Source organism: Oncorhynchus gorbuscha, linkage group LG21 (genome assembly GCF_021184085.1).
Source record: "Oncorhynchus gorbuscha isolate QuinsamMale2020 ecotype Even-year linkage group LG21, OgorEven_v1.0, whole genome shotgun sequence".
NCBI classification, from domain to species: domain Eukaryota; kingdom Metazoa; phylum Chordata; class Actinopteri; order Salmoniformes; family Salmonidae; genus Oncorhynchus; species Oncorhynchus gorbuscha.
Genome location: NC_060193.1, coordinates 39,887,336 through 39,898,869, shown reverse-complemented (window position 1 = coordinate 39,898,869; position 11,534 = coordinate 39,887,336). Strand labels below are relative to the sequence as shown.

The 11,534-nt window shown below is 40.1% G+C and overlaps 1 protein-coding gene across 4 annotated transcripts in view; it reads right to left on the bottom strand.

Annotated features, from left to right (window-relative positions):
* Positions 1–709: 709 nt before the first annotated feature.
* Positions 710–11,534, bottom strand: part of lnpk (lunapark, ER junction formation factor) — a 27,145-nt gene continuing 16,320 nt past the window's right edge. For 3 of the 4 annotated variants that reach the window (XM_046320177.1, XM_046320176.1, XM_046320175.1), the window contains 5 exons: positions 7,796–7,901; positions 7,471–7,541; positions 5,657–5,824; positions 2,319–2,438; positions 710–1,575 (listed from right to left, as the gene is read on the bottom strand). In XM_046320177.1, coding sequence (XP_046176133.1) covers positions 1,394–1,575; positions 2,319–2,438; positions 5,657–5,824; positions 7,471–7,541; positions 7,796–7,901 — 647 coding nt within the window. In that variant the 3' untranslated portion in view covers positions 710–1,393. The remainder of the gene's footprint in view (positions 1,576–2,318; positions 2,439–5,656; positions 5,825–7,470; positions 7,542–7,795; positions 7,902–11,534) is intronic. The other variant, XM_046320178.1, reaches the window with a different exon arrangement.

The following is an 11,534-nucleotide window of genomic DNA, read 5'->3' as shown; positions in this document are numbered from 1 at the left end:
GTCTTTGTGGTTGAAATTCACTGCTCGACTGAGGGACCTTGCAATTAAATTGTATGTGTGGTCAACAGAGTTGAGATTGTCATTCAAAAATCATGTTTATGAGAGCAAAATTACAAATTGTTATAAATGCTGTTATTGCATCAAATGGTTGTTTTATGCAATAGAATAGGGGGTTCTTAGAATTATATTGTCTGTGTGAACTTAGATTGAGCCTCTAGAGGCTTAATGCCGACAGAAGATTTACAATTCCTTCGGTGATAAACCTAACAAGACTGCATTCCATAGCATGAGTTGGTGTTTGTGTGCTGGGAGGTACCAGAATGGAGATGGCTCCGGTATGGATAATGATGAGAGGAACTTTGTTTTGGGGGCCAGACCCTGGTTTCTACACAATGAGAACAGTCTTTACAGCAGATAGTCTATTGCAGAGTCCATGCAACTTATGACTTAAGCACAATTTTACTCATCTTTGTAGTGTCTTAAGGCCTGGGTAAGGCCTAAATGTCACAAATTCCCCAACTTATTAGTTCTCAATAAACATTTTGCATAAGTCAAAAGGTATGCCAAAAATCCTTCCCACGAATTTCACGTCAGTAAGAACCAAAACATAATAAATATATTTGGGCCAATTTTGTATGGAATTGCCCACTATGACGCTGCCTGCACGGCACTGCAGTCTAACCTGGAGTATTATGAAATAGAAGCACCCTTTGTCTTGTTACAATAGTCTACCACGTCTTTTATTTTATTTAAAAAAAACATTATTTGGCGTGCCATCTACATACTAATAAAAACAGGCATTTGCAAAGATTTGGTGTGCCGAAAACCTGACATACAAATTAAGCTCCAACACAAAATATATATTATTTTATTTACTTCATGGCTGAACAGAACACAGGCTTGAAAGAAATATGTGGAACTGCTTCTTGGCCAGAATAAATAATATCTCAATTCATTCTAATTTCACTCTGTAAACAAAAGTTTTGCCCAACTAGGCTTACAATTGAACAAGTTTAAATATTTCCAGAACTGCTGTAAATAATTGTAAAACATGTCTTAACTATTTATTGTGAACCTAATGAATAACACAATCAGAGCAAATCATGAAAGACAGACCGGACCAGTGCATTTGGCAAATGTATCTTTTCAAAAGAAAAAGTGGATTTGGCAAGTATGTAATCAAAGTCAATGTAAGAAATGCTCTTTCACACCTGCCAAGTTATGGTTTAAGTGAGAAAAAAAGTGGTAAATTCTAGATTACTTTACTTCCAAAGAATATTGTGCATTTCAAGCATCTTGTGTAAATCCAGGAGCTGGGTACCACATGATTTTTAAACAAACACTGCACCATGTCAGCTGATATACAGAGGGGAGGGTAGGAATTCAAAGTTTTCTACTCTGTTTCCAATTGGGGGACTTCTTGCTTTTCTCCTGGTCTCTCAGGCTCCTCTTCTGTGTGTACCGTCTCTGCGGACTCTGGGTTCTCTACGTTGACGTCTGGGGTCTCCTCTGTAGACTGGGCCTTTTCAACTTCAGGTTCCACTTCATCAGAAGGGGCCTCCAGCTCCTTCTCATCTACAACCAGAAGACAGACATTTATAAAGCTTACATTAACCATACAGATCTACCACTTGCTTGTTTCTGATAACAGGACTCGCTCGCTCTGCCTCTGAGCCACTTTGTACAAATCACACATTCATAAGCCACTATAATATATTTACTGTAGAGTATTACTGTCAAACTGTCAGAGCAGCCTATTATCAAACATTCACAAAAATATCAGAGAAAGAGGGGGGGGGTGAGTGAGTGACAGGGTTAAATCATTTGTAACAGTCAAACCATTAAATCACTAACTTTGTGTAATTACACTACAATAATAATTTGCAGCATGCCCAGCCTGCTAATATTATATACAATGACTTTATCTGTGAACACTGAAGCTTTACATTACTCCAGAATTAAGTTAATTATCAACAACTTTCAGGGTCAAAAGAGTGGGATCAGTACAATGGACATTTGATGGTCCAACGTGAAATAATGCATCAACATCATTGTGTAATGCCATGCAATAGCTTGTGTAGCTGTGATATCAGACAGATGGGTAAAACGGAAATTTCAGTTCAATTCCTGAATTAAAAATAAATTGACCCCAAATCTGATTGTTAGTTGCTTAATCATATCACAATCTTAATATGATCATGGGGCCAGATGCCACAAGAAGTCAATTTAAATAGCCTTTAATCAGGGTACGTGATTGGTGGGACTAAAATCATTATTTGTAAGGGGCTGCAAAGCACCAGGCTGTGGTAAGATGGGACCTTTGTGGTGATGGTGGACAATGGCGAAACTGTGCACTGAACTCCATGAAGCAGTTGCTAAAGATACAGTGGGCGCCCTGGTAGCCACATGACTGGGACCACTGTCTTCACTTTGATCAGCTATTCAAAGACAAAGTATAAAGCAATGGTAAATATTAGGATAAAACATGCACAAAACGACGACAATGCTAAATTGATCATTGACTTTGTTATAGCAGCAAACACTATGCTACATTTACCATGTGGTTTTAATGACCTGAAGATGTATGAATTCATGACTAACCAAGTTGGTCACTGTCATTTAGGTTAGTATTGTGGAGTAACTAGAATGTTGTTGACCCATCCTCAGGAGTTCTCCCATCACAGCCATTCAAGTCTGTAACCATTTTAAAATTACCACTGGACTCCCTGAACAGTTTCCTTCCTCCCTGGCAAATGAGTTTAGGAAGGATGCCTATATCTTTGTAGTAACTGGGTGTATTGATAAAGCATCCAAAATGCAATTAACAACTTCACCATGCTCAAAGGCATATTCAATGTTTGCTTTTTTTTACCAATAGGTGCCCTTCTTTGAGAGACATGGTCTTTGCTCCCTGGTCTTTGTGGTTTAATCTGTGTTTGAAATTCCCTGCTTGACAGAGGAACCTTATATACTTGTATGTGTGGGGTACAGAGATGAGGTAGTCATTCAAAAATCATGTTAAAACACTTATTGCATACAGAGTGAGTCCATGCAATGTATTATGTCTAAGGATATTTTACTCCTGAAAAAAAATTTAGGCTCTGGATGAGCATCTGATAAATAACAATGTTTTACAGAGATGTAAAAATAGCAAAATAGTGCTATTACATGTCAAAACCTAATATTACTCAAATGACTTTTTACAATGACAGGAACAGTGGGGCAAAAAAGTATTTAGTCAGCCACCAATTGTGCAAATTCTCCCACTTAAAAAGATGAGAGGCCTGTAATTTTCACCATAGGTACACTTCAACTATGACAGACAAAATGAGGGGGAAAAAAATCCATAAAATCACATTGTAGGATTTCTTATGAATTTATTTGCAAATTATGGTGGAAAATGAGTATTTGGTCAATAACAAACAAGCAAGATTTCTGGCTCACAGACCTGTAACTTCTTTAAGAGGCTCCTCTGTCCTCCACTCGTTACCTGTATTAATGGCACCTATTTGAACTTGTTATCAGTATAAAAGACACCTGTCCATAACCTCAAACACTCACACTCCAAACTCCACTATGACCAAGACCAAACAGCTGTCAAAGGACACCAGAAACAAAATTGTAGACCTGCACCAGGCTGGAAAGACTGAATCTGCAACAGGTAAGCAGCTTGGTTTGAGGAAATCAACTGTGAAGACATACAAGACCACTGATAATCTCCCTCGATCTGGGGCTCCACGCAAGACTTCACCCCGTGGGGTCAAAATGATCACAAGAACGGTGAGCAAAAATCCCAGAACTACACGGGGGGACCTAGTGAATGACCTGCAGAGAGCTGGTATCAAAGTAACAAAGCCTACTATCAGTAACACACTACGCCGCCAGGGACTCAAATCCTGCAGTGCCAGACGTGTCCCCCTGCTTAAGCCAGTACATGTCCAGGCCCATCTCAAGTTTGCTAGAGAGCATATGGATGATCCAGAAGAAGATTGGGAGAATGTTATTTGGTCAGATCAAACCAAAATATAACTTTTTGGTAAAAACTCAACTCGTCGTGTTTGGAGGACAAAGAATGCCATACCTACTGTGACGCATGGGGGTGGAAACATCATGCTTTGGGGCTGTTTTTCTGCAAAGGGACCAGGACGACTGATCCGTGTAAAGGAAAGAATGAATGGGGCCATGTATCGTGAGATTTTGAGTGAAAACCTCCTTCCATCAGAAGAGTGATTGTTGTGGTAGTTGTATTCTCTGTAATGTCTCCATAGAATATTATGACGTGTGGGTGCATCACATTTGACTTCATGAATGTTTTCACATGAAACGTGGCTGGGTCTTTCAGCATGACAATGATCCCAAACACACCGCCCGGGCAACGAAGGAGTGGCTTCGTAAGAAGCATTTCAAGGTCCTCGAGTGGCCTAGCCAGTCTCCAGAGCTCAGGGAGAATGTTATTTGGTCAGATCAAACCAAAATATAACTTTTTGGTAAAAACTCAACTCGTCGTGTTTGGAGGACAAAGAATGCCATACCTACTGTGACGCATGGGGGTGGAAACATCATGCTTTGGGGCTGTTTTTCTGCAAAGGGACCAGGACGACTGATCCGTGTAAAGGAAAGAATGAATGGGGCCATGTATCGTGAGATTTTGAGTGAAAACCTCCTTCCATCAGAAGAGTGATTGTTGTGGTAGTTGTATTCTCTGTAATGTCTCCATAGAATATTATGACGTGTGGGTGCATCACATTTGACTTCATGAATGTTTTCACATGAAACGTGGCTGGGTCTTTCAGCATGACAATGATCCCAAACACACCGCCCGGGCAACGAAGGAGTGGCTTCGTAAGAAGCATTTCAAGGTCCTCGAGTGGCCTAGCCAGTCTCCAGATCTCAACCCCATAGAAAATCTGTGGAGGGAGTTGAAAGTCAGTGTTGCCCAGAAACAGCCCCAAAACATCACTGCTCTAGAGGAGATCTGCATGGAGGAATGGGCCAAAATACCAGCAACAGTGTGTGAGAACCTTGTGAAGACTTACAGAAAACGTTTGACCTCGGTCATTGCCAACAAAGGGTATATAACAAAGTATTGAGATAAACTTTTGTTATTGACCAAATACTTATTTTCCACCATAATTTGCAAATAAATTCATTAAAAATCCTACAATGTGATTTTCTGGATTTCTTTTCTCATTTTGTCTGTCATAGTTGAAGTGTACCTATGGTGAAAATTACAGGCCTCATCTTTTTAAGTGGGAGAATTTGCACAATTGGTGGCTGACTAAACTTTTTTGCCCCACTGTATTTTTATCAACAGGGTTACATGAGTTTCTGGGGCACAACATGTGCTTCATAAGTTGCTAGAATTCATGAAGGATATATCTCAATCGATAAAAATGTTTTTTTTTTTATTCTGGTTCCTCTTAAATTTAAACAACATTTTTAAAGTTGGGAGCACCAGTGCTGTTAATTTACAACCTGTTCATTTAGAGCCCTGAATAAAATAAACAACTTTTTTATTTTATTTATTTTTTATAAACCTTAATGTCAACACTGATACATTTGGATACACTTCTCCTCTGATCTTTTGACCCTTGGATTTGGCCAAGTGCTACATATATGCTTAGTTCATTTTCAAAGGTAACTCTAGTTACTATACCTCCAGAGGGGGGTACACTCTCATCAGTGGCCTCTGATGCTGCAGATTTTTCTGGGGTGGGTGATTCCGAGCGCATTCTCCGCTCAAAGCTAAATTCTGGGAGTCTTGGAGCTTGAGGTCGGGTCTTCCTTGCATGGTTCAGGACGTAACAGTAAGCACACCTGAAAGCTAAAAGGTCATAATGTAAGTAACATTATTTCAAAGGCAAGGTGCCATGTGCTTCAACAATTGCCCCACAACATTTTTTTAAGAAATGTTGAAGATGCATAACTGCATCTGCTCAATGGATTAACCTTATTTCGATGTCATAGCTTAAGCTACTTTGGTTACAAAAGGTTGGTTGCACAAGCATATTCGAAAAAAACGTAACACATGGACATTCAACAAGCACAGCACTTTCACAAATTGCTGATGATTGGCTGAGAAAAATTATGAAAAGTTTGTGGGGGCTATTTTATTAGACTTCAGTGCAACTTTTGACATTATTGATCATAGTCTACTGCTGGAAAAACACATGTGTTATGGCTTTACATCCCTGCTATATTGTGGATAAAGAGTTACCTGTCTAACAGAACACAGAGGGTGTTCTTAAATGGATGCCTCTCCAACATAATCCAGGTAGAATCAGGAATTCCACAAGGCAGCTGTCTAGACCCCTTTAATTCAATCTTTACTAACTACATGCCACTGGTTTTGAGTAAAGCCATTGTCATGCGGATGACTCAACACTATACATGTCAGCTACTACAGCGACTGAAATGGCTGCAATACTTAACATGGGTGGCAAGGAATAAGTTAATCCTAAATATTTCAAAAACTAAAAGCATTACATTTGGGACAAATCATTCACTAAACCACAACTAAATCTTGTAATAACTCATGTGGAAATTGAGCAAGTTCAGATGACGAAGCTGCAATCCAGTAACTGTGGATTGTAAACTGCCATGGTCAAAACATATTGATACAACAGTAGCTAGGATGGGAAGAAGTCTGTCCATAAAAAAGCACTAGCCTTGTTAACAGCACTAACAACAAGGAAGGTCCTACAGGCTCTCGTTAAACGCAGCTTGACTACTGTTCACTCGTGTGGTCAGGTGCCATGAAGAGGGACTTTGCAATTGGCTCAGAACAGGGCAGTGCGGATGTACAGAGAGCTAAAATTAATCATATGCATTTCAAACTCTCCTGGCTTAAAATGGAGATCTGGACTTGTTTTTGTGAGAGGTATTGATATGTTGAAAGCACTGAGCTGTCTGTTTAAACTAGCAAACAACTCAGACACCCATGCATACCCCACAAGACATGCCACCAGAGGTCTCTTCACAGTCCAAGTCCAGAACAGACTATGGGAGGCGCACAGTACTACATTGAGCCATGACTACATGGAACTGTATTCCACATCAGGTAAATAATGCAAGCAGTAGAATCAGATTTTTTTAAATGATAAAGCTACACATTATGGAACAGCAGGGACTGTGAAGCAACAAAGACAGGCATACACACACATGATAACATACGCACTATACACACACGTACACATGGATTTTGTGTTGTAGATATGTGGTAGTGGAGTAGGGGCCTGAGGGCACAAAGTGTGTTGTGAAATATGTTATGAATGTATTGTAATGTTTTTTTAAATTGTATAACTGCCTCAATTTTGCCGGACTCCAGGAAGAGTACCTGCTGCCTTGTCTGCAGCTAATGGAGATACATAATAAATACTAAATACAAAGCTGGCAGCCAAGCACCGAAGGGCAAAGTTAATGCATTGTTTGAAGGGTAGTGACAGGAAGCAGTATTTCTCAAAATCTTACCAATATATTCAAATTCCTCTTTTAATGCCATACCATTATGGGAGAAGCACTGCTGGCATATAAGGGCATATCTGGGGATAAAAGAGCATACATAACAGTGAGAAGAGATCAACCTTGAAGTTGCCTAGATGCAAAACTGTTAAAAGAAGAACTCCAGTAAAGGTCTACCATTTAAAGCTGTATGTTACAGTGACTGTCACAACTGATGAGCACAAAATAGTGATGCCAAACAGAGAATACGATCCTCTGCTCACTGTAGGCATAGTACTCTACGAAGCACATCAGTAATGAGGTCATTGGAAATGCTTTGGACGGAAGTACAGACCTGTTCTGAGGGCCATCTCCCACAAGGTATTCGATGACTCTGTCCACAGCACCTCGGTCTCGAGGTAAGACAGGTCTAGCCAGGGGTGGGCCTGGGGGCTGCATACCTAACATTATAGCACATCATAGGAACACAGTGAAAATTAGTGCTTAGTTTAGTTTCTACACATTTTAATACTACAGCCTTAAAAAAAATCTACACAGGCTAGTTTTTAACAGGTTTCTATTGAAAGGTAAGAATATAAGTCACCCTTGTTTAGTGCATAATATGGCATTTAGATTTGGGATACATAAAAGTATAGGCCATAGAAAATAAGGTCAAGTATTTTAATAATCTACACTGGAATCCATTAACAACCCATAAGCAACTTAGAGGGCTACATACAGTGCTAATTGAAAGTCTACATATCTCTTGCAGTTTTCACATTTAGCTGTATTCAAATAAAAACATTTGAAAAAGGATTACATTTATCAGCTGTAAATCATTTTGAATAAGATTCTACCAAGTTTGTACAACTCTTAAGGTAACCATTGATGTACAGCGATATTCAAACCTTGTCTCTGATTATCAAGCAGATTTAAGACAAGACTGAGACTGGACCACTCATGAACCCTCAACACCTCTTGGAAAGCCATTCTGGTGTGTCTGTGGCATTACAATTTTTGCAATTGTTCCACTGAAAGATAAAACTCTATCCCAGGGTAAGGTATTCAGAGGACTGAGGCATGTTTTCCTCCAACTTTTTACCCGGGCTTTGCTACTTTAATATTTCATTTGATCCTGACAAACCAAGTCCCTGCCAGTGACAAGCATACCCATAACATCCAGGCTGTATCACAACCGGTCGTGATTGGGAGTCCCATAGGGCGGCGCACAATTGGCCCAGCATCGTCCTGGTTTGGCCGGTGTAGGCCTTCATTGCAAATAAAAATAGTTTATAACCGACTCCCCTAGTTAAAGGTTAAATGTAAAAAAATAAAAAATAATTTTAAACATGATTCTGCCACCACAATACAGGAAAATACAAAGGGTTTCACTCAGTGATGTGTTGTACTGGATTTGACCCAAACCTGAAGATGTTAATATAGGCCAAAAAGTTCATTTGTGTAATTCTGCAAGACAACATGGCAAACAGTCTTGCAGTAACAACGTTGTCGCAATTATTATTTTGACCTCCCCTGATCTATGCCGGTCTGAAAATGTATCCCAGACATGCTTTAAAAGCAGCTCTTATTCAGAGCGACTTACAGGACCAATTAGGGTTAAGTACCTTGCTCAATCGGCTCGTGATTCAAACCACCAACCTTTTCAGTTAGTGGCCCAACGCTCTTAACCGTTAAGCTACCTAGTGGTTAAGTTGTTCTTAATTCATGAGAACCACTACTTTTGCAAACAAATGGACCTCATCTCCCAACATTTTTGATTTTGTATGAACATATTACATTCTGAACATATTTAGATGTGCCACAGCAAGGAGTTTAAAGACCTTCACCATCAAGACTTCTTTATGATATATCTAGCACGCACTCCAGCAGATATATCTCACTGGTCACCCCCAAAGCCAATTCCTCCTTTGGTCGTCTTTCCTTGCAGTTCTCTGCTGCCCATGACTGGAACGAATTGCAAAGATCTCTGAAGCTTGAGACTCATATCTCCCTCCCTAGCTTTAAGCACCAGCTGTCAGTGCAGCTTACAGATCACTGCACCTGTACATAGCCCATCTGTAAACAGCCCATCTACCTACCGCATCGCCATACTGGTATTTATTTATTTTGCTCCTTTGCACCCCAGTATCTCTACCAGCACATTCATCTTCTGCCAATCTTCCATTCCAGTGTTTATTTGCTATATTGTAATTACTTCGCCACCATGGCCTATTTATTTCCTTAACTTACCTCATTTGCATTCACTGTATATAGACTTTTTGTTTTTTGTTTATGTTTTGTTTATTCCATGTGTAACTACGTGTTGTTGTATGTGTCGAATTGCTACGCTTGATCTTTGCCAGGTCGCCGTTGCAAATGAGAACTTGTTCTCAACTAGCCTACCTGGTTAAATAAAGTTGAAATTATGGTTTCATTTAAATTAATCTATATTTGCAGTCATTTAGCCGATGCTCTTATCCAGAGCGACTTACAGTTAGTGCATTCATCTTAAGATAGCTAAGTGGGACTAGGGCTGTTATGGTGACCGTATTACCGCCACCCTGGCGGTCATGAGTCACGACGGCAGTCAAATTCCATGTGACTGTTTAGCCACGGTAATTAGGCTTATTTCAGCTCTGATGCGGCTGATAATCATTAGCAGCCTACCAAACTTGCTAATTGCCTGGTACTCAGCACTCTATTGTCCCTCTAAATCACTCTGACATCAATGCAAATGTAGAACCTATGAGCTCATGTTGCAAAACATTTCTATAGGCTATGCAATTGCTTGAGAAAAGAGTGATGGCCTCTATTAAAAAGAGGTTCCCATCAGCTTCCTATAGGCTAGGTCTACTATATTTATTCCTCAACTTTCCACATATTAAGCACATTGCTTCTCTTTACAACAGCATTATTGCCTACCGCGTTGGAATTGGATAAGGACGCGCACAGTTGCGTCCCCTGTGTATCTACCTTCACATGTAGCCTGTGAGAAAGCTTTCAGTCACGTGATTGGGTCTATGTGAGAGGTGCTTCAGAGTACACAGCCGGGGGAAGGGAATTATAACTAGTATATTCAGCCAAGGGGAATAACGGCCATTATCAAGTGGTTAAGAGTGATGAAGTGTTTGCAGCTTGAGCAATAAACAAAGCAGAGCTCATGCCTTCCATGCAATTTTTTTCAAATCATCAGTAGTCACATCATGCAACCGTAGTATGTATTAAAATAAAAAAATATGTTTGTATCACAACTAAAGTTACATAAATAATTATAAATTAAGCATATAGGAGTACCTGTTTCTATAGCCGCATGTGCGCACTCCCTCAAATCGCTTGGAGAAAATATACTTTCAATTTTATTCAGCTACAGTGCATTCGGAAAGTATTCAGACCCCTTGACTTTTTCCAAATCCCCGACCAAGGCCCTTTGCCCCAAATTGCTTGGTTTGGCCAGGCAGCCAGCTCTAGGAAGATTATTGGTGGTTCCAAACTTCTTCCATTTAAGAATGATGGAATGCTTTGTGTTCTTGGGGAGCTTCAATGCAGCTGAAATGTTTTGGTACCCTTCCCCAAATCTGTGCCTCGACACAATCCTGTCTCGGAGCTCTACGGACAATACCTTCGACCCAATGGCTTGGTTTTTGCTCTGACATCCGTGGGACCTTATATAGAAAGGTGTGTGCCTTGTCTAATCAATTATATTTACTACAGGTGGACTCCAAGTTGAAGAAACATCTCAAGGATGGTCAATGGAAACAGGATGCACATGAGCTCAATTTCAAGTCTCATAGCAAAGGGTCTGAATTCTTATGTAAATAAGCCAGAGCCCGGACTTGAACCCGACCGAAAATCTCTGGAGAGACGTGAAGATAGCTGCGCAGAGACGCTCCACATCCAACCTGACAGAGCTTGAGTGGATCTGCAGAGAAGAATGAGAGAAACTCCCCAAATACAGGTGTTCCAAGCTTATAGCGTCATACTCAAGAAGACTCGAGGCTGGAATCGTTGCCAAAGGTGCTTCAACAAGGTACTGAGTAAAAGGTCTGAATACTTACGTAAATGTGATTAGTTTATTTGTAATAAATTTGCTAAAA